This window comes from Onychomys torridus, chromosome 5 (assembly GCF_903995425.1).
Source record: "Onychomys torridus chromosome 5, mOncTor1.1, whole genome shotgun sequence".
NCBI lineage: Eukaryota > Metazoa > Chordata > Mammalia > Rodentia > Cricetidae > Onychomys > Onychomys torridus.
The window spans coordinates 98,719,161-98,744,740 of record NC_050447.1 but is presented as its reverse complement, the minus strand read 5'-3'; the positions used below and the strand labels follow the sequence as shown (position 1 = coordinate 98,744,740).

Here is a 25,580-nt window from a genome sequence, read left to right as displayed (position 1 = left end):
TTTAAAATGTTCCGGGCTGGAGAGATGGCTCAGAGGTTAAGAGCACTGACTGCTCTTCCAGAGGTCCTGAGTTCAATTCCCAGCAACCACATGGTGGCTCACAACCATCTGTAATCAGATCTGGTGCCCTTTTCTGTGTACATAATAAATAAATAAATCTTTAAAAAAATGTTACGTAAAATTGCCTTTAAGATAGGCATAACAATGTATATATAACACATAACTTTCTTCTTTAAACTTGGACTTCACTCCTAAGACATGTCATGTATATGCAAATACCCCAAATTAAAAATACAAGGCAACAAATCTGAAACATTCTTGGTCAAAATCATTTGGGATGAGGGATGTTCAGCACTTATTGTTAGTGATGGCAACCAGAACTGGCAGTCAGGACATCTTGTTAATACCTAGCTGTGGGTGAGCCTCGGTCTCAAGTGTCAGTTGATTGCTAGTCTTGAGATGGAGGCAGAGCTTTGGAGGACAAAAGTCTGGATTTGGGGAGTCACAGGCCCCACTGGCTCGTCTGGCAAAGCCAAGGTAAAGATGCTGGCCATCAAGCTTGGTGACTTGAGTTCAATCCTTTTGATGTACATACTGGAAGGACCTTCACATAGGTGTGCTGACAGGATGCCCCCAACACATACACACTCTCACATACAAAATGAAGACATCAATGTTAAAAAAAAGAGGGTCTCTCAGACAGCGAAGGTTACAAGGTTGAAGCGCACACCAGTTGGTGCGGGGCTGTTGCCTGCTGCTCTCAGCGTTCATCGTGACTCCTTCACCACAGGGTGTCTTACCTATTGCCATAGGGAATGCTGGAATGCTGTGTGAATGTAGGAGTGTGTGGGAGCAAAGTGCACCACTGTTTGTGCATCCGGGTCAAGGAAGAGTCGCAACACTGAGTTCGGGGGTGGGGTCTTCCAACTCTACTGCATATTATAACCACCCAGAAGGCTCTAAAATCCTAGTGCAGGGGCAACATGAAGACCTCGGGGAGCAGCCTCAGGGAGCAGCACAGTGGGGACGTGGGCGCGCAGTAAGTGGAGAAGCCTGACCCATGCCCGTGGGGCCTGGGTGGTGTGAGCAGCATGGAAAGGCTGGTGGTGAAGCAGATGTGGGGATCATTCTTGGAGAGGCATCAGGGAGGACAGCTAAGTGAGCCTTGGGGCACAGGCCATGGGATACCCCTCCTTGGTTTACCATGGGAAGAGAGATGCTGGCTGCACTTTCAAACGTCTGGCTATAGTTTATTTTTTAAACCTTCATTGTTATTTTAGAACCTTGAGGGATAAAACACTTTAAGCCACTAATACCCTGGGTACGTGTTTTTAGAGAGTTAAATAATTTCTATATCTAAACAGCCATACAGAATAACTATTTTATCCTTTAAGCAAATACAGACTAAGCTTCCTCTCAAATAATGATGTATTCAACAGCAGCCTCAATTCTTATTAATCCCATACCTGTAAGAAAGAAGGTCTCAAAATAAATGGGATTTTCATGGTGGTTATAATAACCATGAGTCTTCTTTACGTGATTAAGATGTATTGTCAAACCAGAGTGGCTTTTTTCCTGGAGACATTGGCAGGATTAGGCTCAAAGACTTTTAGAGGAGCACGTTTAGACTTTAGAGTATGTGACCACAGTTTTCTGTAGCTCTCTCTCCTTCTCTCTCTTTCTCCCTCCCTCTTCCTCCTCCACTCTGTGTGTATATTCGTAGATAGGGACTTTATAGCCCACACTGACTTGGAACTCAATGTGTAGTCCAGGCTAGCCCCAAACTTGTGGCAAGCCTTCTGCCTAAACCTCTGAAGTGCTTGGATTACAGGTGTGAGCTAGCAGCAACAACTGTCTATTTTATGCGGAGTTAGGAAAGGTTTTCTTGAGGGTTGCGGACGGTGGCTCAGTTGGTATAGAGTACTGGCCTAACACGCACAAAATCCTGGATTTGATCATTAGCACCAAATAAATCAGAGGCTGTGTCACAGACCTCTAATGCTGGCTCTTGGGAGTTGAGGCAGGAGGATCAGAAGTTCAAGGTCATTTTTAGGTTACATAGTGAGTTCAAGGCTCATCTGGGACATGTGAGACCTTGTCTTTAAAAAAAGGAGAAAGAAAAAACAATCTTTGTCATTCTCATCCTCCCAAGTCTATCCAAAAGGAACCAAAAGGGCACAAACCTTCAGGAAGTGAGGGGGGTCACCTGGCATTCCAGAATGAAATAATGCCAGGTGAGGCTAGGGCAGCAGGGTGATCAGAGGTCACTGTGAGGCTGAGGTGACTGGGTACAGCATTCACTGGAGAGGTCGGGGGCCGTTGACTTTGGTGCGTCACCCTCACACTGATAGCCAGGATTTCTAGAGTTCCTATTTGGCCTCTGTGTTCCAGGTTCTAGCGTTTTTGCTTTTATGGGATAGCCTCACTGTATAGCCTAAGCTGTCCTTGAACTTGAGGTGATTCTCCTGCCTCAGCCTCTTCAGTGCTGGGAGTGCAGGTATGAGTCACCACTCTCAAGCCATAGTCTTGATTCTGAATAGGGCATAGACAGATGTGGAGAAAACCCTGGTTCTTGTGCAGAGAGCAAGGGGCAGGGCAGGATTCGGACACAGCGGGTTTCCCCCATGTCAGGAGCAGTGGGTACAGAGCCAAGGGGACGTGGACAAAGCAGGGACAAGACCCTTCCTTCCAGTTCCCAAGAGACTATCTGGAATAAGCAAACACAGAGAAACTCACCAAGAGACAAGAGGGTTTCCGAGGCCACGTTTCTGATTTCTTCAGTGTCAGACTGACACAGTGTCACTAGCATTTTAATGCTTTCTGTGGCCTGTGAGGGAAAATAGATTAGTGCCTGACACTTAGACCCAATCTTCCAGGAGACTAAACAGCTAATTCTTTAAGCTGTAGCCCACTGATTCCAAAATGACCCTCATTTTAGAACTCTTGTGCTTGTATTGAAACCATGTGTTGTATGGAATTCTTTTCAGGAGATGGGGGTGGTTTGGAAAGAGGGCTTCTGTTCCCAGAAGGAGTTGTATCTTCTGGGAGAAAAGGAATAGAGCAGCAACATGGTCTTCTCAGCTGAGGATACGCCTGGGTTAGAACCGGTAGAGCCCACACAGACTGCTGCACCCTGTGTGTCTATCCGTGTGAAGTCTGGAGCAGAGACACTCAGCTGTGATGAGTCAGGGCACACCAGGAGAGTGCCCAAATAAATACTTAACCAATGGGAACATTTTTTTGGTGGAGGTTGGGTCACTTGAAGGTAATTTTCTGACCATGTAACAAGGAAGGCAAAATTTCCCACGGCTGTTTTCCTTCACAGATCATTAACATTTCCTTTTATGGCATTAATCCCTTGTTTTCATGTCCCTTCAGGCCTGCTCCTTGTCCGATGTGCCCAGCTAAGGTTTTAGTAAGCACTAAGGTGTGGCCCTCTTATCCGCCGCCCCCAATGTTTTTGTGGTAAAGGCGGGTCCCACATGAGATCTAGACTTCCATTGGAAATCTGCAGCCTTTGCATTTAGCTTTCTCCCTGCTCATTAATGCCTCCTCTAGCACATTACCACTGCTCAGCAGTCCGTTGCATCCAACATGCAGCCAGCAAGCAGTCCATGTGTGGCTGAGGCTTGTAGCTTGACACAAGATCATAGACTTAACAGTGTGTGATTCTTTTTTTTTTGTAACTCAACTGTGAACTTTGTTCACATGATGACACCATGCCATGATATCAAAGGCTGCAAATGCCTGCAAACTAATTTCAGGAGACAGGATCGGGGAACTCAGTGGCAAACTGAGTTGAGACACTTCAGTGCAAGCTTTATTTTTCAATGCCAATTTGTACACAGTAAACATTGGGGAAATCACCATATCATCTCTTTTGGGGGTTAAGATATTTTTCTAACATTGACTCAAAGTCACTCTGGCTCTTGTGGGCAGTGGGAAACTGCAATTATTCTCTAGTTGGTGACTTTAACAAAATCCTGTGCCGTCCTTGTTCAAGGAGAAAAAGGACCCTGATTACGCAGTTCCAAGGAGATCAGAGACACTGCCATAAGAGGGGCTTTGGAGACGGAAGGAACCAGATATGTCCACGTGGCTTGCCTCTAAGCTCAATGGACTGAGTTGTTCTAGGGTTGACCAGAGATGGGGGTCTCTGAGTCTGGACAGGGCTGAGGGGCTTTGATTTTGGAAGTGTGGGACTGGAGGGCTTTGGGACTGGGCTTTACCTCCAGGCTCTTTAGTGCCAGGCAGGCCGCCTTCTGTAGCTGGAGATTTGTCTTTGTTAATGCTTCACAATAATAGAGCAAGGCCTGGAAGGGAAGAAGAGATGCTGTGTCATTTTGAATTGTTTGTCATTCAAGCAGTTTGTGAGACCAGGGGACAAAGGAGGGCAATTGGGGTGGGGGAATGTTGGAGGCCACGCCAGGGGACCAATAGGCAGGACTGGAACTCGTGGAACATGGCTGGGTGACTGGCAAAACTATGGCTGAGTGAGCCTTGGAGAGGTAGAGCCCTGAGGAGTGTGTGTCCCGAGGGCCTCACACTGTTATTGAGCGTAGCTCTGATTGTCACCATCAGGGTCACCACAGCCCTCATCATCTGTGGGTGTAGGAAGACTCTCAGGGGTTTCTAGCCCCTCACTGGGCAGTGTTACTGGTACTTACAATAAGAGTGATTGACTTTTTCCAAGCATTGCTGCTGGAGCAGATTAATGATTCAATCATCACCCGCAGAAAGAATTTAGGACGTGTAGAATTGTTATCAAGGTTAGGTTAAGGTGTTTTTGTTAATGGCTTTGAGGTAGAAAATCTTGGGGAACAATTCAAAGTTTAGAAAGGCACGTAGTTGCGTGAGGGGCTTGCTGAGGTCACAAAACAAGGACAATGACAGCCTGGCTATTGCTGGCTGATGAACCCTTCTTGCTAGGATAGGTTGGTGATCAAAGGTGATGATTAATTCCTTGTACCCATTTCTGCCCTCAGCTTCCTGATATAAAAAACTTTTGATGAGTGGGGATGCACCCTGCAGATTCAAAGTAGAGCCGCCTGATTGTCTTACATTTTAATATTTGTGGTTACTTTAAGATTTTTTTTTTTTTTTTTTTTTTTTTTTTTTGCCAGAGCTGAGGACCGAACCCAGGGCCTTACGCTTGATAGGCAAGTGCTCTACCACTGAACTAAATCCCCAACCCCAGGAATTTTTATAAAGTTACCTTTTGAGGTAAATAATAAAATGATTGGTCCTTTCTTTGTAACTGCAAAATACAGCCTGCCAGCAAAAGAACTGGCTGAGAAGAAGACCTTGCTTGCTCACAGTCTGTTGACAAGTTGCTTGGGTATGAATGTATATAGGTTCTGGAGACAACTTGTTTTTCACCTTACTATGTAATCATGTAAGGGATATGGAAAGCATGTTGTTTTCACTTGTGTTCATTGGGATACATAAGCTGTAAGGGAAAAAATAAAGACATGGGAGAAGGAAAATACCAGGAAAGATGTAGAAGGAAAAATGTAGAAGGAAGACATCAGGAAGTAGCTAGAAGGAAGGAAGACCTCAGGAAAGGCAGAAGGGAAACATCAGAAGAATAGAGTAGAACAAGCAACAGGAAGAATAATAAATCGAAGAACTAAGCTTTGGCCCTCAGAAAAGCCCTCATGAGTTTGTCTGTCTGTCCAGTGGTTTACCTGCTCTACATCTCTTCAGCTTCTTGTCATTCATCAGCAACCTAGGTGAGATTCTGACATGTTAGAGGTGTGTGTGTGTGTGTGTGTGTGTGTGTGTGTGTGTGTGTGTGTGTGTGTGTTTCCCTTTTTTGCTGGCCCCAGAGAGTTAAGTTTTACTCCCTCAGTTAGAAAAGTCAAGTTGAGTGATTAGTTCTCTGACTCCGAGGATGCCCCTCAATCCCTGAGCTGGAAAAGGCGGGTCCTTGCAGCAGCAATAGGGGGACATAGAATATCTTCTCTATATGTGATATATAAATTTTAAAAATCACCTTTGTTTTGTTTTACATGCATGGGTACTTTCCCTGTATATCTGTGCATAATGTATATGCAGAGACAGGAAGATTGAGGTAAATTTGAGGCCAACCTGGTCTGCATGATGAGTTTCAAGCCAGCATGGTCTACATCAAAAGTTCCAAGCTAGGCAAGGTTATATAGTGAGACTCTGTCTCAAATATTTAGAAATCTAGGGCTGGAGAGATGACTCAGAGGTTAAGAACATGGGTTGCTCTTCTAGGGGACCCAGGTTTGATTCCAACCATCCACATAGCAGTTCACAATTGGCTGTAACTTCAGTCCCAAGGGATCCAATGCCCCCCACCAAAGGACCAGGGGATATCATTAAAGGGGAGCAGAAAAGAATGAAAGAGCAGGCAGACAGGGAGAAGGCTGCAAAACACTATCTTTAGGGCATGACACAGCTATTGCACACATGATCTTGCAACAGCTGGGTGCCAGTACTTAGGCCTGAACAAGACTGGACCTGCCAGGTGTGGATCACGGAGGGGCTTGTGGGGACTCTATCTCCTGACTAATAATAGTTGCTGATGGATTCTGGGGAAGAGTTATTATCTTTAGCTATTTTCTGAACGTTGCATCCACTAGATTGCAATGAGCAGCTCCAAACCCATGGGCACACAGTCCTGGTGAAACTCAATGGATCAAAGAAAGAGACAATGTGGGAAAGAGGCCTGCGCGAGGAGGTAGATATGACAGAGGTGGGAGGAGGTAAAGGAAGTTGGGGGCAAGAGTACACAGAATGTACTGTATGTGTTATCAAAGAACAAATTTAACAACAAAAATGACAAAAATGGTGTTGGGGGTTTAGCTCAGTGGTAGAGCGCTTGCCTAGCAAGCACAAGGCCCTGGGTTTGATCCTCAGCTCAAAAAAAAAAAAAAAAAAAGAAAAAGAAAAAGAAAAAGAAAAAAGAAAAAAAATGTTACCCATTTTTGTATTCTAAAAATAATGAAAAGTACAGAAAGATACTAGTTAAAATAGATATATGTATAAATATATATAAAAATTACCACCTGAGATAAACTGTAGCATGGCCTTTCACACAGTTTTCAGGGTAAAAAAAAAATCACAAAATCTCATAAGTTTATTCAAAGAGTTGATTGGTGTATTCTACCAGATTGTAGATTCAGGGTTGGAAGATATGAAATAAGGATTATAGGTTTTATTTTAGTGATCAGTTTTTTTCCCTTTATTGGTTTTTATTTTAAAATCATACTGTTTTTGCTTTAATTGACAGAATTATGTGAATTTCTGGGGCAGAGGGCAATAACTGAAGACAAGGTGTGCTGCTGAGCTCTGCCTCCAGTGTTCACACCTCCTCACACACCAGCCTCCAGTGTTCACACCTCCTCATACACCAGCCTCCAGTGTTCACACCTCCTCACACACTCACCATTTCTACGACAATGTGTCCTGCTGAGCTCTGCCTCCAGTGTTCACACCTCCTCACACACCAGCCTCCAGTGTTCACACCTCCTCACACACCAGCCTCCAGTGTTCACACCTCCTCACACACTCACCATTTCTATGGCAATGTGTGCTGCTGAGCTCTGCCTCCAGTGTTCACACCTCCTCACACACTCACCATTTCTATGGCAATGTGTGCTGTTGAGCTCTGCCTCCAGTGTTCACACCTCCTCACACACTCACCATTTCTATGGATTGGGAAACTCTGAACTCTCCCTTTGCAGCCATTTTGAAATATATTAAAAATTTATGTGATGCCAGTAACCCTAGTAACGTAGTTGGTAGCTTCATTATAGGCCTACCTCGACTTCTCAGTAATCCTCCTGCTTCAGCCTTAAGGATGAGTGCCAGGATTAGAGCCCAGCTATATGTTAATGGTGAATGACAGTTAAACCCGTGGCTTGACATCGCGATTTAGTATCCTACCTTTTCTCTGAAGTGCTCATTTTTGGAGGCTGCTGCCAAGTAGAGTGTCACAGCCTCGCTGACCTCATTGTCATCTCTGGTGAGCAGCAGAGCCAGGGTCCTGAGGACTTCCTGTTGGGCAGGGAGGTTGCTGGGTGTGAAGTCACTCATCATCTGCAGCAGTTTCTCATCTCTCAGTGACTGCAGAGTCTGAACCATGGCAACTGGAAGGTGAGGAGCCAGAGCTGAAGTTCTCATTGTGCAGTGGCAAGTTTGTTGAGAACGCAAGCATTTCATGCATGCCTTCAGTGAAAGCATATGCATAACAGACACAAGTGTGCATCAAAACTTAGTCTATGAGAAAGGTGGTGTTTCAACTTAGTGAGAAAAGATCAATAATTTAAATAATTATGATGAGCTGAGGGCAAATTGTAGGAAAAATGTAAAGTTGAATCGGTGGCAAAAATATATAGATTTTTTTTTTAAAGATAGGATCTCATATAGCCTAGGCCAGCCTTGAACTTTCCATGAAGTAAAAGATGACCTGAAACTTCTGATCCTCCTGCCTCTTATACTCAAATGCTATGGTTATAGGCATTCATCACACAGTACCATACAGATGAATTAAACAGACAAATGTAAAAATATACAATGAAGAAAATAAAAAGAAACATTATCTGCCACCTTCTTAATATTCATAGTAAACACTGTCTTTCAGCCAAAACTATATGCCAAAACCCTAATCTTAGGTGAAGGGTCGGGACGGGAAGGGAATGTCATTTAATTGATAGGGATCTAGAGACAATATGATGAACTATAGGATTTTGAGTTCCACTGGGACAAACTTGCCATATTCTGTGAATATGGAATAGATTGTAAGCCCTAACTACATATCCAGCAAGGATATCGCTTTGTCTCTAAAATACAATGATGAGATTGTGTCTATTCAGTAATGGGAAATACATGGAAAATAGATGGGAAATACATGGGAAACAGATGGGAAATACATGGGAAACAGATGGGAAAGGAAAAGCCAAAGTTCACCTCCTGTAACAGAGTCACACCTTTCCCATAGTGAATAAAGGTGAGAATAATTTAGCTATTTTTGCTTTAATTTCCTGATTTCTTTGCTGTGGATGTCTGTTAGTTCCTCTGCTTTATACGTAAGCATACCAATAAAAATCCCCAAGGGGGTATTAAATAACAGTTAAACAAATCACAGAAAACATTTGGCAATACAAATATACAGGACACATCCAAAGGGCAATCTAAAACTAATAAGATTCTTTAACATATTTGATATTAACAGCATGAGGCATATTAAGTTAAAAACGAGATATAATACTTTATAAGGAATAATCACATTGGGAACATTAGCTCAGAGTACAATGCTTGTCCAGTATGGGGGACCCTGGGTTTAATCCCCCAGTACTGCAAAAACAAGAACACAAACAAACAAACAAACAAACAAACCCCAGTCTAAACAATATACAATTTTGAAATCTAAAACCATGTACGTTCAAATGAAAAAATAAAGTTAACAAGTAGGGAAAAGAGATTTGAATATATATTTTCTATTTTCCAAACTTTCTGCAATGCAAAAATTATCTATTTTATAATGAAAGAAAAAAAAAAAAAGACATTTAAAAATAAGGGAAGGGCGGGGGACGTGGCCCAGGTGGTAGAGCCTCACACATAAAAAGTGAATGGGTTCAATCTCCAACATCCCATAAACCGGGCACACACCTGTAATCTTAGAACCTGGGAGATAGAGGCAGGAGGATCAGAAGTTCAAGATCATCCTTGGCTACATAGTAAGCTTGAGACCAGTCTGGGCTAGAGACCCTGTCTAATAACCAAAACAAAAACAAGTGGCTGGAGAGGTGAATCAGCATTTACAAACACACACTACTTTTGCACAGGAGCAGAGAATTTCATTCTCAGCACCCAGGTGGAATGGTTCACAACCCTCTAAACACTAGCTTTGGCAGGGTGTGGGTGGGTGGGGTGGTGGGGTGGTGGGGTGGTGGTGTGGGTGGGTGGGTGGGTGGTACAATTCCCTCTTCTGGTCTCTATGGGCACTACACTCATGCACATGCACACTTGACACATATATGCATAATTTAAGATAAGAATAAGTTTAAACAAAACAAACCAAAGACAACCCCTCCGCCCCCCAAAAAAACCAAGCCAAACCAAAAAGCAAAACCAAAACCAACTACATTTCCCAAAGGTTAAAAGGTATTTTTCCCCCTACCGTTATTCCCCATTCCTACTGCTGAATGAGTAGGCCTTTTCAAGGTCTACCTCTAAGAGAGTTAGGAATATGAACTGTCACACTAAACCCTGAGTAATTCAGCCGTCTGACTAGAAAACTGATCTACACTTGGCAAGCCAGTATCAATGTACGCCATGAGGCTTTGCATCTGTAAGACAGGGTCTCCCTGACCTGGTCTTCTGTACCTGACACACCACCTGCAATTCTCTAGAGCATATGTGTTCCATGCTAGACAGAAATGTCTCCTCCTTCAGGACGCCAAACAACACCCACATTGCTGCAGGATTTAATGATCTGGAAAGAGCAGAGCTAACCTGGATCTGAGCCGGACAAGTTGCTGCTGTGTGGTGCTGGACCAGATGCTACCTGGTCCCAGAAAACACACCCTATTCCCTCTCGTCCCTTTAGCTGGGATTGCTAAATCTCCATGGCTTTATTGGGCATAGACCTGAGAGCCAGAAACCAGTCCTTGCCTGATATTTTCTGCTTTCCCCGAAGAGGGTGGTCCTCTATTCAGAGACGATATATACAACAATATTTGAAGTGCCTTTGAAAGGGTTGGACCTGAGTTTGCCATACCCCTAGTCACCCCCTTCACCTTCCTTGAATGGGCAGCTCGTACTTTTTACATTTTCTCATTTTCCCTTCCCACTGTCTCATGCCAGCCTTCGTTGGGAGTCCACTTCTGTCTATTCTGAATAAGGATTCCACAAAAGGCAGTATGAAATAGCGCCGCAAACAGGCTGAGGAAGGAAGGAGAGCAACGGGATCTCTAATCCCCTGCCAACTTCCTGTTTGGCGAAGCCCTGCTGGGGACCAGTGTGCTCAGTGAGATCCTGTCCCAATACCAGGAAGTTTACTAAAACTAAAGTCCAGAAGTCATTGAAAAGGCAAGTCTCAACTCAAGCATGGAGGGCGAGCATCAGAGCTGATGCCAGACCGAGACACTACCAGTGGCAACACGACAGGAGACCACATCCTACCTTGCCTGGCCAGCTGGCTCAGATAAGTCTCCAGGTCACTCACACCATGGCTGGTAAAGAAGCTGTAATACTGAAACACAGTGATGACTTCTGAGGAGAGGCTGGAGGAAAGCAGAGGCTCCGAGCGGTCCAGGATTTGGGACACCAGGGTTCTAAACACTGGGAAAGAAGAGACAAGTGGCTTAGGAACATGGTCATTCATTCATCCATTCATCCATTCATTCATTCATTCATCCATCCATCCACTAGTTCACTCATCCATTCATTCATTCATCCACTAGTTCACTCATCCACCCATTCATCTTTTATCAAGGTGTCTCATGATGACTGTGATAAACCACTACACTATGGAAAAGGTGATATCATTTGTTTATCATGGCACTAATATTCCTTAACCTTTTATCATGGTACTTACATCCATCTTTAACATGGTACTTGTTATTCATGCACTCACTTAAACTATTTATTATTTATTTACTTTTATGTGTATGGCTGTCTTGCCTGCATGCATGTCTGTGTACTTCATGTGTGCTCAGTGCCCAAGGAGGCTAGGAAAGGTAATTGTATCCCTTGAGATTGGAGTTATAGACAGTTGTGAGCTGTTATGTGAGTACTGGGGTTGAACTGGGGTCCTCTGGAAGAGCAGCAAATGATTTTAACTGTTAAGCCATTACTCCAGCCCCTCGTTCACCTTTATTATGGTACTCACATTCATTCATTTATTTGCTCACCTCTTATCACACTTGTCATGTGACACTTACATCCAATAATTTATTCATTCACCTTTTATTGTAGTAGTATAAGGTAAAGTACTTAAAGTGAGCTATTCTTCAGTGTATAGCCAGATAGCCTCCCCGTTTTCCATATTCACATGATACCACTCAAATCAGGATGTGAAAGATTACCAGCATCCCTTCAGGTATCCTTGGGGTCCTTCCTTTTGGTAGCTACTCAGCCTCCCCAAAAGGGAACAAATAACCTGAATTCCATTTTTGTTTTTGTTTTTAAGGCATCACAGCCCAGGTTGATGTCCAGTTTGCCATGTATCCAAGGTTGGCCTTAGGCTCTTGATCTTCCTGCCTCCGTCCCCCAGGTGTTACAATTACAGATGTTCATCATCATGCCCAGCTTCAGAGCTTGAGTTTTATCAACACAAGTGAGCTTTTCCTGTTCTTGAACTTTCATGTCAACAGTATATACAGTATGTACTTTCTATGTCTTGTCTATTTTACTCAACATAGTCGCTGTGAGACTCACCTGTAGAGAGACTATGTTGCCTGTAACATATAGCCTATAACAGCAATAGTCTCTGAGAAATGCTACATGATACTTTATGACACCATCGTGTTATAGTATGTCCATTTTCACATGGCACTTGAGTTGGCACCAAATTCTGGCTGTTGTGACTGAAGCTGTGAGTCTTCTTAGGCATGTCTTACACAGACAGGGGTGCTTAGAAAAACCCATTTCTCTTCATGTATTTAAGAGTAGACTTGCTGGCTCATGTTGGAGGCACAGACTAGGATTCCACAGAACCTCCCCACTCTTCAAAAGTCACTGTACCACCCCACACGTTTGCATCGGAGGCACTTTCATGGAAAGAGCTTACTTTCTTGTGCCTATGGGTCCCACATCTATGAACCTAAGCAACTGCAGACCAGGAACACCCAGGGAAAAGCATATCTATGCTGAACATGTAAAGACTCCGAAATGCACTCGCTCCCCCAAGCAATGTAATCTAACAACCATTTACTTGGCGCTTGCCTAACCAAGTGTTGTAAGTCGTCTGGACTCTACAGGAGGGCGTGTGGAGGTCATATGCACACCCATACTGGTGTAAGCAAGGGATGTAAGCAAACACAGATTCAGTCACACATGGCAGGTCCCAGCACCATTCACCCAGACACCAAGCGACAACTGTACAAACGTGAGCAATACAGACATGGAGTACTTGTGGACTGGATGTGAAGCTGCTCCCTTAGGCTCAAGGGTTAGATGGTCCTCAGCTGGTGGTGCTGTTTGGGAGGCTGTGGGAGCATTGCAGCCCAGGGGTTAACTGACTGCATGGCTATGGGTGAGCCTTGGGGTTATAACTCAGCCCATTTCTACTTCCAATCTGTTACCAGCCACATGCTCCCTGCACCTGGGACCAACCCACTTCCACTGCTACGCCTCCCCTGCCAGGATGGATGGACTGTACCTGCTGAGATGGGACCAGAATATAACTCTCTTTTACAAGCAGCTTCTGCCTGGCGTTTTGTCACAGCAGGAAAAAAAAAATAATGAATACAGTCCTTAAAAAAAAAAGTCACTGCTGGCATCCTGCATGCTTGGCACCTTTTTGTAGTCTAGCTGACTAGCTGATCTCTTCCCTGGCGAGCACGTATTTCTTTTTCGAGGCTGGCCTTTTTGTGTGCCCCCCACTACCCAGGTTTCAGGGGAGGAGGAGGAGGAGGCCTTCTCACTGCAGTCTGTACCTGGTTCTGCCAGTCCTGGATAGTCTTTGTTGACAGTTTGGGCGAAGCTGGCCTCTAGCTGCTTGATCACTCTGTCGGCAGAGCTGTGGTAGACCCCGATTGGGCTGCAGCACTTGGTCCAGAAAGACAGTAAGGACAGCTTTTTGTGGAATTCTGGGATAGCTAAAAAAGAGTGGGGATGTTGATGAGCAGGTGAAGGTGGCTGCCTGGGTGGGGTGGGCAAGCTGTCCCCAGGGACATTGTAGCTTTTCTTTTGTGTTTTTTACAGACTGTACTTTTATTTTTTAAATTAATATAGTTAATTAATTATCTAAGACTAGGTCTCATGTAACCCTGTTTGGCCCTCAAACAAAGGATAGCCTTGAACTCCCAATCTTCTCATCTACCCCCAGGCAACTTTTCTTTCTTTCCTTCTTTCTTTTATTCTTCAAGCACATGGGTGCATACCAATGCACGTGCATTGTGTGTGTGTGTGTGTGTGTGTGTGTGTTACTGGGGATCGATCCTAGGATCCCATGAATGCTCTACTACTGACTTCACTCCAGCCATCACTGCTATTGATTTTGAAAAATGGTCTTACCCAGGCTAGCTTTGATCTCCTCTATAACACAGGCTGGCCTTGAACTGGCTATCCTCTTGCCTCAGTTTCCTGAGTAGTTGAGATTAGATATATCACCACAACCATGAAGACTGTGGTTTTCAGTTGGAACTACTACAAGACTCTTAGGGGATTGGCAGGTGGTGCAAAGGAAAACCTTCTCCCTGGCTAGCAAAGAGAATACAGTGAATTCTTAGCTGTTTGCTCTCAAAGGCAGAGGCTGCTCTGTCTTGGGGAGAGCACACTTATCACCTGTGACTTTATAGCAAAACCACACAGGATCATGGATGCAGATTCAGAAGAAGCCCTTGGAAGGGCTGGAACACAGCAGTGTTTGCTGGAGGAGCCTTTTCCCTGCCCTGTGGCTCTCAGGCCAGAATGAGCAAACTGTACAGCAGTGGATGATACATGCTCGCAGTCACACTTCTGGGTGGCTGTGATCAGGAGGAGCCTGGGACACAATCATCCGCAGCCTGAGTACCTGCCATTCTCACACCTTTTAGACATCTGCCAAGGTCACCGTTTGTAGCAGGAATAGACAGCAGAGGCAGAGATCCACAGGGAGACCCTCGGGGGAGTTTTAGGCTCAGTCACAGATCACCCAGATGTCTGTATTTCCATTTATAACTGGTGGGAACACGACAAGCCCTTGCCTTTATGAAAGAGCCCAGTGGTCAGATCACAAAAAGTCAAGGGCATCTTCCTCATGCCAAGTTCTGCTTTTGTAGCTGAGGAGTGGCTCAATTGGTAAAGTGCTTGCCTTGAAAACACAAGGACCCCAATTTGAGTCCCAGGACCCATATTTAAAAAGCTGGTGACATAGTGCTCGGAACCGCAGTGCTGGGGAGGGAGAGACAGGAGGATCCCTGCTGTTTGCTGGCCAGCTAGCCGAGCCTACTTGGTGAGCTCCAGGCCAGTGAGAAATCCTGTTTCAAAAACCAAGGTGGATAGCTCCTAAAGAATGATATATGGAGAGATGGCTCAGAGGTGAAAAGCACTGGTAGCCCTTCCAGAGTTCAATTCCCAGCAACCACACGGTGGCTCACAGCCACCTAAAATGAGATCTGGTGCCCTCTTCTGGTGTGCAGGCATACATGCAGACAGAATACTGTGTACATAATAAATAAATAAATGAATCTTTTTTTAAAAAAAGAAAGGGAGGATGACATCTGAAGCTGACCTCTGGTCTTCACACACTCTGCACCCTCCCCCAGAATTCTGCCTCAGATGCTCTCAGAGCCAGACTGCCCTGCAGGTTACGGAGTCCATGCTGATTCTCTTCCCCTTCCGGTGCAATAGCATCCACTATGGGGGTCGGATTTACCAACTCCATGTGCTACTAAGAACAATCCAGATCACCTGGCCTAAAGGCCATCTTGGCCACAGAAAATGTCTGAGAAGCTCTGCCTGGAGGCGGGTGCCATGTCGGTGTGTGCGTCTCATCTGCTTTTGACAGAAAAAGCTGTGTGCCTCTGGCTGGGCTGAGAAGGCTGCTTGCTCCTCTCTCTGCCTTCCAGGAAGCGGGCGCGGGTCTGTGTGCGCCGGTTCCAGGGACGGCCTGCAGGTGGCGCACTTACCCTCCACCACGGAGGAGATGTTCCCCAGATTCTCGTCGCTCACTGCAGCCAGCTTCTCCATCACCAGGACCTGCCTGGCTAGCTTCTCCAGCAGACTTCGTGCCACGAAGGGGGTTTTACTGGAGAAGACGATTTGCTGACAAGACAAATAAAAGCCCTTTCAATGATGGCGAGGGCAGTGACTTTGCCCTCTGCGCCCTTCCCAAAGAGGTTCCCCAGGCGTCACCTCTGAAACACTTTTGTTCCAGCCTGACAATGTTCCTCATTCTCTACCAGTTCCTGAAATCATACCTGTTTTTGTTCCTTTCAACCCCTTTCACTTATGTATATGTTCTGGAATTTACTCAGTGGCAGAGCTTCAAGTTATTGTGAATTTTTAACTTTCTTTCCTTCTTTGTTTCAGGCAGGGTCTACTGTGTGTTTCAGACTGGCCTGAAACGATTAGCTCAGCTGTCCTCAAACTCATAATTCCCAGGCCTTAGCTCCCCAAGTGCTGGGATTATTGGTATAAATTCCACACTCTGCTCTGCCTTTCTATGTAAATCTCAATCTCCTTGACTTTCCAAACTGAAAATTGAGAGCATATTACGTAGTCATTCTTGTAGTCAGACCTTTCCCAGCGTAATCCAAGAGCATTGTCTATGTACCTGGTACCACTCTGAGCTCTGCACATGTGTGAGCTCACACAATTTCTCACAGTGACCTAATGAGGAGACTCCTATTGACATCTCCATTTTGTTGACAGGCAACTCTGTGTGACTGGGGCAAACTGAGGTCAAGTCACTGGCCTAAGGCCACATAAGTAGGCATTGATTTCACTTGTGTGCAGGATCCCAGGAAAAGAAGGTCTGAGACAGGAAGAGCCTCAGTGACTTGCTGCTTGATGGTAGACACTGATGGCTCTGCTCCTTCCTTCTCCCTTGGGGACCTGCCCAGGTTACCTGGCAGACACAGATGGTGGGCATGGCTAATGGAATAACACTGCCATGCCATGCTGTCTAGAGCATCTGAACCCTAAAGTAAATGGCACTCTCAAACTTCAGAGTCTAGCAATTAGTCACGTGTGGTGGTGCACACCTGTAATCCCCATACCTGGGAAGTAGAGGCATGAAGACTAGGTCAAGGCCAGCCTCAGCTACAAGGTAAGCTCAAAAACTGCCTAGGCTACAAAACAAAACGAGACGAAAGTCTAACAATTACACACTAAAGTCTTCCTTGTGAGCAAGTGCAGGGCACACACCTCGAAGTAAAGTTATAATGGACTCAGAGCATTTTTTACCCTCCCCATCATACACCAAGTGGTAAGGAAACTCTGATTCTGAAATGATAGCACATGAGAAATGGGGTTTCCAATTCTCGTTCCTTCAGCCCATGTCTTTTTTTTCCTTTTGAGGTTATAATTACATTATTTCCCCTTACCTTTTCTCTTTCCAAACTCTCCAATTTACCCCTCTGTTCTCTCGAATTCATGACTCTTTTTTCATCAATGGTTACATACATGTATGTGTATGCATATATATTCCTAAGTACAACCTGCTCTGCCTGTATATTATGACTTGTACATTTGTGTTCCGCCTGTGCAACATGAACTCCACTGCTTCTCTAGCACAGATCTGCTCCACAAGAGACGTGGACTGTCCCTCATGGCCTGCCAGAGAGGACAGTGCCCTGACTGCTGTGTGCCAGTCGACCTTTTGGGAGAAAAATGTTACCCTTCTGTGGAAGGGGCCTCTTTTAGGTTTCACAGAGCACTTCGCTTCTCAAAGGCTGGCTGGTGGATTGCCTGGCACATTATCGGAGTCAGAGAAGATAATTAGAGACCCGGAAGAATCTTAGTCAGGTAAATAGAGGCAGCGGGTGAATAGTGAGTAGCTAGAAAGAAACATAAATCCTTTTTTTTGTTTTTTTGTTTTTTTAAGACAGGGTCTGACTCTGTAGTCCAGGCTATCCTCAAACTTGCAGCAGTCCTCCTGTCTCAGCCTCCCAAGTGCTGGGATTGTAGGCCTGAGCATCCTATCTAGTTCAATTTATCCACATTTACTCAGCAGGGAAAACACGACCTCTGTGAGGCTGGCTGTCGATGTCACAGCTAGAGCCGCTACACTCAACAGATCTTCAAACAGAGCGCAGGTCTGCCAGACGCCAGGCTTTGGACAGGCAGCCCACTTCCCCTGGCACATGCAGGCATCACCTCTGTGTTTCAGTTGCCTCATCAGGCGGTTCTTTTCTTGGAGGCAGTGTCTTGCTATATAGCCCAGGCTTGTTTTGAACTCTGATCTTTTGATCCTCCTGCATGTATCTCCCTACAGTGCTGGGATTATAGGCATGCGCCTCTATGCTCAGGTAGTGTCTTTATTCATGGTGGGAAATCATATTCTTCTATATTTCACATAAATGTGTGACTGGCACCTCCCAGCTCCTGGCCTTCCCTCACTCTGCTCCTTGCCACTTGGTTTTGGCTGGCTCAGGGATCCTCTTCCTTCTGCGGCCTGAGTGGTTGATTTCTGTAAAGCTGTGATTACAATTGTTTCTGTGTTCTTATCCTGTTCCACACACACCCAAGCAATCTGGGAGAAGATCAAGGCAGTGAGAAGCAAAACAGCCAGGCCAGGAGGAAGCATTTCAATCCAGGCCTCTGGGAAAGTGTCCTGTTCAGGACAGCTGACAGCCTTCCTGCTTCAAAAGACCTTCAAATCATTTGCTTTGGGACTGTAGTACCTCAGGTGTAAACATTTCAGTTTCTTTTGAAATGGAGAATGAGAAGGAAGAAGGCCTTGTGGTGTTCCTTGTGGTGTTCCTTGTGGTGTTCCAGCGTGAGAGCTAAGTGGTGAGATGACCCGGAGGAACGCTCCTTCCCACTGCTCATAAGAATTACTAGTCTGAGTCAGCCTGCAATCCCAGACTTGGGAGCTGGAGGCAGGTTGACCAGGAGTTCAAGACTAGCCTCAGCTATGTAGCGGGTTTGAAGACAGCCTGGCTTGCATGATACCGTTTTAAAGAAAAAGAAACTTTCTCATTTGCTATTTGCGGAAACATGACCTGCTTCTTAGTGCTACATGTGGTAGGAAGTGAACTCGACATCACATTAATATCTGGTTAACACTGTTTTCCAACCCTGCCTGTAGATGGCACCTTTGTCTCCCTTTGTCCAATCCCTCTCCTTTCCGATGAGAGCATTGACCATATTCTGCCTGGTACCCACTATAGTCTTCAGATCTAGGCTTCACTGAAAATTGAAAACCCAGGCTTAAGAAAGGGTGAACGAGGATGGTGGTGGCGCACACCTTTAATCCCAGCACTCGGGAAGAAGAGGCAGGTGGATCTCCGTGAGTTCAAGGCCAGTCTGGTCTACAGAGCTAATTCTAGGACAGCCAAGGCTGTTTACACAGTGAAACCCTGTCTTGGGAAAAAAAAAAAAAAGGTGGACATGTCTGTCAAGTTTTTGACTTGCTTCAAATTAAAACTGACATTCTCTAACCTCTGGACTCTCATTTCTTTGGCAAAGCTAAAACATATACCATGTATACCTTCCTGGTATGTTAGCACCCCCATCTCCCACACGCCATGCATCCTACCTGAACGAGCTGGGTGCAGTACTGTAGATGCTTGACAATGGTGAGATCCAGACTCTCGTTTCCCGTGGTCAGTGGGAGCGGGCTCCCTGCCACACTGGTCCCTACTCCTGTGTCTTCAGTCAGAGCTTCGCTAAGGTGGCCCCTGGCTTCCGGGTGAACTGACCTGTAACTGTGAAGCAGGAAAGTGGGTGAAACACAGCTCTTTCTTTCTGTGCACAAAACGCAGGCCAAGTTTACAAGGTACGCAATGAAATCGTCTCTCTGACCCCCTGGCGTCCATATACTCAAAGAGTCTGGCATGGTTAGGTGGAGGAAGCCCTACCTCTCTCTCTCACCCCATTCCAGAAACCTCCCCATCTGTGGCTCCTCCCCCCGAGATGCCCGGGACCACGCCTACCGGCTGTTTAAAATCCTACCACAGATCTGCCCTATGTGCTCTCAGGTTCTGCCTCCTGCCTTCCTGACGCGGGAGTGCTGTGCTTTGCATTGCCCTGTTTATTAAATCTGGATTTATTAATTTGGTTTATTGCATCAGCCGTGGGGGAACCCAGCAACCAGGGTTCCAATTCTTATCACTGTCCTTCCCTGGTTTGCTCTCAAAAGCAGAGATACTGTTCGAGAACAATTCATTTCAGCCACGTTGCCTTTCGCTAGGTATCCAAAGACCATGCACACGTAGGCTGCCGTTTGCTTTCTGAGCACAGTGAGCTCTCTGTAAAGCAGTTTCCCTGGGAAGTCTTTGAACCATGCCCTCATCCTGCATGCGCCTCACTTGCCCACTCTGTGGACTGGGGATCTGCCAGCTTCTCTGGGATTCAACAGTCCCGTGTTTGTGGTTTCCTGTGAGTGATTCCATTAAAGGGTGATCTCGCAGGCCTTGACCTGGCCTCATGCCAATTGCCACTTGAAGAGAAGAAGACAGAAAAGCTGCCACGGGCAGACACAGTGCTGTGAACAGTCAGCTCTAGAAGGGGAGTCTGGCTATTTAGATCTCGGCTCAGTCCTGTTTCTCAGGCTCTCTTTAAACCCCACTCACACTGTCTGAGGTTATATCATCATGGACACATATTAAGAAGTTTGATTTCGTGTGTTATCTAATTTTCTTCCTTCCCTTCTCTTTTTGAGACATGGTCTCACATAGCCCTGACTTGCCAGCTGATGCTGGCCTTGCGTTCCTGATTTCCAGTCTCTACCTCCTAAGTGCTGGGATTACAGGTGGATTTCACTATGGCAGTTTTCAGTGGATGTATATTTTGTTTTGTTTTATGGGTTTTATTTTTATTTCTTTATTTTTGGTTTTTCAAGAAAAGGTTTCCTTGTGTAGTCCTGGCTGTCTTGGATCTCATTCTGTAGACCAGGCTAGCCTCAAACTCACCTCCCTTTGCCTCCTGAGTGTTGGGATTAAAGGCATGCACCACCATGGCTGGCCATATTTTATGGTTTTTAAGTTTACAAATAAGTCTTATATTTATCTGTTATTTGATATTTTATTATATGAATATATAGAACTTTCTTTTTAAAAATGATTTTTAAGAACATAACCTTCATTGTAAGAATCCTTATAAATCAAAACTGTTATACATCAAAATTAACCAGATCCAAAGTCTATGAATCTCAATGAACTTCTTTGTTGTAGAATATTAAGATGTGTTACTTTTGTTTATGTGTTGTGGATATTGCTCTGTATAAATAAAGTGTTGATTGGCCAGTAGCCAGGCAGGAAGGATAGGGTAGGTGGGACAAGGAAGAGGAGGAGGCTGGGAACAGGAAGGCTGGGGGGAGACACTGCCAGCTGCTGCCATGACAAGAAAGATGTAAGGTACTGGTAAGCCACGAGCCATGTGGCAAAGTATAGATTTATAGAAATGGGCTAAATATAAGAGTAAGAGCTAGACAATGATAGGCTTGAGCTAATAGTCAAGCAGTTTAAATAATATAAATGTCTGTATGTTTATTTTATAAATGGGTTGTTGGACAGACAGGGCTTGATGGCACCTGGAGAGAAGCTCTCCAACTACATTTATGCTGTGGAACATTTGTCTAATGATGCAAACATGTGTTGCATTCTTTTATATTGCATTCATTTAACTCTGTTAAGCTGTGTTACTGTGCCTGTCTAAAACACCTGATGGTCTAATAAAGAACTGAACAGCCAAAGGATTGGCAGGGCTGGCAGGCAGAGAGAATATATAGAAGGAGAAATCTGGGAGGAGAAAAAGAAAGAACAAGAGAACAAGGAGAGGAGGATGCTAGGGGCCAGCCAGCCAGCCACACAGCCAGCCACAGAGTAAGAGTAAAAGTAAGATATACAGAAGTAAGAAAAGGAAAAATCCCAGAGACAAAAGGTAGACAGGATAATTTAAAGTTAAGAAAAGCTGGTAAGAAACAAGCCAAGCTAAGGCCAGGTATTTATAATTAAGAATAAGCCTCCATGTGTGATTTATTTGGGAGCTGTGCCGTGAGCCCTCCAAAGGATAAAAAGATCAAAACAACCAACTGTACTTCTATGCAGTTAGAATAGACATTCTGAAGCTGTGAAGTTTTATACTTTACACTCTTGAATATATTTTTACTATTGAATATATTTTTATTCATTTATCCCCCACCCAAACTGAAAAACAACAAGAGTTAGAAAAAGAAACACCTGCTTTTTTATTTGCTATAGCAAGAATTGGAATCTACCTAGTTGTTTATCAATAGATGAATAGGTAATAAAAATTTGGTATACGTGTGTGTGTGTGTGTGTGTGTGTGTGTATGTATAATATACATATATATATATATATATTTGATATATGTATAAATTTGGTATATATACTATTCAGCTCTAAAGAAAAATATAATCACAAAATTTGCAGTGAAAAATGAATGGACTTAGGGTGTATAATACTAAGCAAGTTCATACAATCTCAGAAAGAAAATAAACCACATGTTCTTCCTCATATGCAGGACCTAGCCAACAACATATACATAAATATAAACAAATACACATGTGAATGTAGCATGACATGCAGAAAAGAGAAGAAGAAAGGCTAAATATTAGGGGACAAGGAAGGACTGGATGCAGGTGATGGACACGAGTTATAATAGAGGACAATAGTCCTGAAAGTGACTATTTTGAATGCTGTTGAAACAATCCATCTTGGCTGAAGGGATGAAACTACCATCCTTTATCTGTCTTTTCAATGTATTCAATGTTTACTTTAAAATATCATGATGATAATGTTGTAGACATTGTAATTTATAATATGTTCTAATATTCAAAAGAATAGAACATTCCCCATTTGAAAAAAAAATAGTAAAAACAAAATTTAGGGGGAAAGGTACTATTTTTTTTAAAAAGATTTATTTATTTATTATGTATACAATGTTCTGCCTGCATGTGTGCCTGCAGGTCAGAAGAGGGTACCAGATTTCATTATAGATGGTTGTGAGCCACCATGTGGTTGCTGGGAATTGAACTCAGAACCTTTGGAAGAGCAGCCAGTGCTCTTAACGTCTGAGCCATCTCTCCAGCCCCGGAACTATTTTTATACTTTAGAATCATTTAGTATGCCTCTTCTATCAACGAATTCTGCTGAAAAAAAAAATGACTGATTATCATTTTGTGTTTATGAGAGAGGGGTGCATGTGCTCTGGTGTGCACTTGGAGGTCAGAGGACAATTTGTCCAGCTGGATCTGTCCATCTACACGTGGGTGCCGGGGAGCCAACTCAGGTTGCCAAGCTCATACAGCAAGCACTTTACGCACTGAGAGATATCTTGCTGGTGTCTGCTGAAGTTTTGGTAGGCACCATGGGAGCCCCAGAAAGACCCAGAAACTTTATAATAGCTAACCATCCTTTTCAGAATTGTGTCAAAATTTAGCATTTAAATTATTTATATATTTTGGCCTAACAATGTTTTGAAATATTTTTCTGCTTTTTTTGAATTTAATTTCTTTAGATTAGCATATAAAAAATGGGATCACCATGGCATCTCCATATCTGTGTGTCATTATACTTTGTTTTCATTCATTCCCTTTCTCTGTGCCCTCCTCTGTCCCCCAATTTTATTTTTTTATATGTTCAGGTGGGAGGAGTGATTGTGTCATTTCATACATGGAAGGCTTGAGTAGCAAGGATGCTGATGAGAGTGCCTGGTGCACACAGGTACACAGTGGCAGAGATTTTGGCTTTTCGCCTCACACTCTGCAGTGTCCACAATGGCAACAAACCGCACAGAAAACTTAGGAGCTTTGAATGCTTGCCTCTGTGCACATTTTTCACATAAGAACCATGCTCAGCTTGCGTAATGGCAGCCAACACATATTTGAAACATATACACAATTCACACACACACTTGAGCATGTACATGCACAAACACTCTCAATGCACACACTATACAGGCACACACAGTCTATATATACATACACACTTTCATACATATGTGCACATACATGTACAAGCATGCACTCTAATGGGTGTGCTCTGTCTCTCTATCTCTCTGTCTCTGTCTCTCTCTTTCACACACACACACACACACATACACACACACACACACACACCCCTCTCCCTATTGCTTCTGATAACATACAGTAACAGTAAGACCAATTTGATTAGATGGATTTAAAATCAGTGTTCTGTAGAATGTATGAAAGAGGTGATATATTTGTTAAAATGTTGCAGTTTAGAGCTTTACCTGATCTTTATATACAACAGCAAAAGCTAACAGGTATATAGAAAAGTTTAAGTGAAGAAATATTTTGCAAATTCAGCCAAGCCAAATAAATTTCAATGCAGCATGAAGAACTATAAATTAAATACCACATTTTCTACATTTTATTTCCTTTTATTCCCAGTTTGCTCAAGGAATAAGTTTTTGTTCTCATCTATCCATCTATCTATCTATCTATCTATCTATCTATCTATCTATCTATCTATCTATCTACCTATCTATCTATCTATCTACCTATCTATCTATCTATCACCTATCTATAAACTTGGTCTTATTTTGGAAAAGGAAACCTCTCAGCAACAATAGAAACCAAAAATAATAGCACTTCACTGACATATAAGGTTGGACAGCCATATTTGCTGTAATTTGAAAACCTACTTACATCCTCTGTTGTACCAAAGGTAAAGCCAGAGGAGACCACCCCTTCCTATTGTTACATGGCGGCGGACTCTTTCCTAGCAGGTGAATACTGGCCATTGATTTCCCTTGCTTCATTTGAATCACACAGTGGGCCCGGGTCCTGGCTTGGCTGAGAGGACACCTAGTGCAGAAGGTGACACGTTTTCTACCTGGAGGGTCACAGTTCTAATGGAGTGCCAAGCCTTTGCATTCCAGGGGAACTTAAGCCTGGCTTTGGGAGGCACACCAGTGATTTCTACCTCATGTGGAGATGGAGCTGAAGGAAAGAGAGAAGGGCCCTGAGAAAACAGCTCACAAATCAAAGGCTTTGGAAGCATGAGGCACCGTAGCAGGATGGTGGGTCCAAGTTTGGTGCCGCCTGGTTTGGCTAATTTAGAATGTCCTACATGTGGTCATTCTACACGACACTTGCCCTTGTACACAAACCCACACAGATACTTCTAAGAAATAAAAGGGACTTGTGTTCCCTATGCAACCTCCAATCGATCAGCAACATTTAGAAGCTGTACTCGACAATCAAAAGGAACCGAATGTCAAGTCATCCCACAGGTGAGCCCAATTTTTTGACATTTTGGCATAACATTGTCATCTACAAAAGTCCATGCTCAAGAACCATGCAATCTAGATATTAGCAAAAGTCACATAACAATGCCATGTCTTCAGTAAGTTTATGTTCTTTGTGTTGGGCTGCACTCATGCCGTCCTGGGCCACATGTGGCTGCATGTGGCCTGTAAGGTTGGACATGACAGCAAGGATTGTGTCATCCTGGAGCTGTGTACCAGCTTGCCCCTGACAGTAATGGAGGGTGACTGTATCAGCTGTGATGTGAGAAACGTAAGTGCAGGTGGTCTCCACACTCACCCAGTTTTCTCAGTCTCAGTGTCTGAAAACACGGAGTCTGCTCCTCCTCCGACGTGGCAGGCCTCATCCCCGTCCTCTTCCTCTTCATCAAAGTCAGAGGTGTTAAGGAAATCAAAGCTTTCTAACGCACTCTCAACCGTCAGACTTAGGCTGGAGGACCTGCTGCGGCCGCCTGCTGGCTTACACTGCAAAGGCAGAAGGT

General features: G+C 44.2%; 1 protein-coding gene across 4 annotated transcripts in view; it reads right to left on the bottom strand.

Moving 5' to 3' along the window:
* The window catches only part of Ripor2 (RHO family interacting cell polarization regulator 2), a 124,838-nt gene that overhangs the window by 5,444 nt on the left and 93,814 nt on the right, over positions 1-25,580 (bottom strand). For all 4 annotated transcript variants that reach the window (XM_036187898.1, XM_036187901.1, XM_036187902.1 and 1 more), the window contains 8 exons: positions 25,379-25,563; positions 19,382-19,550; positions 15,807-15,942; positions 13,632-13,793; positions 11,155-11,313; positions 7,915-8,117; positions 4,230-4,313; positions 2,737-2,827 (listed from right to left, as the gene is read on the bottom strand). In XM_036187898.1, coding sequence (XP_036043791.1) covers positions 2,737-2,827; positions 4,230-4,313; positions 7,915-8,117; positions 11,155-11,313; positions 13,632-13,793; positions 15,807-15,942; positions 19,382-19,550; positions 25,379-25,563 — 1,189 coding nt within the window. The remainder of the gene's footprint in view (positions 1-2,736; positions 2,828-4,229; positions 4,314-7,914; positions 8,118-11,154; positions 11,314-13,631; positions 13,794-15,806; positions 15,943-19,381; positions 19,551-25,378; positions 25,564-25,580) is intronic.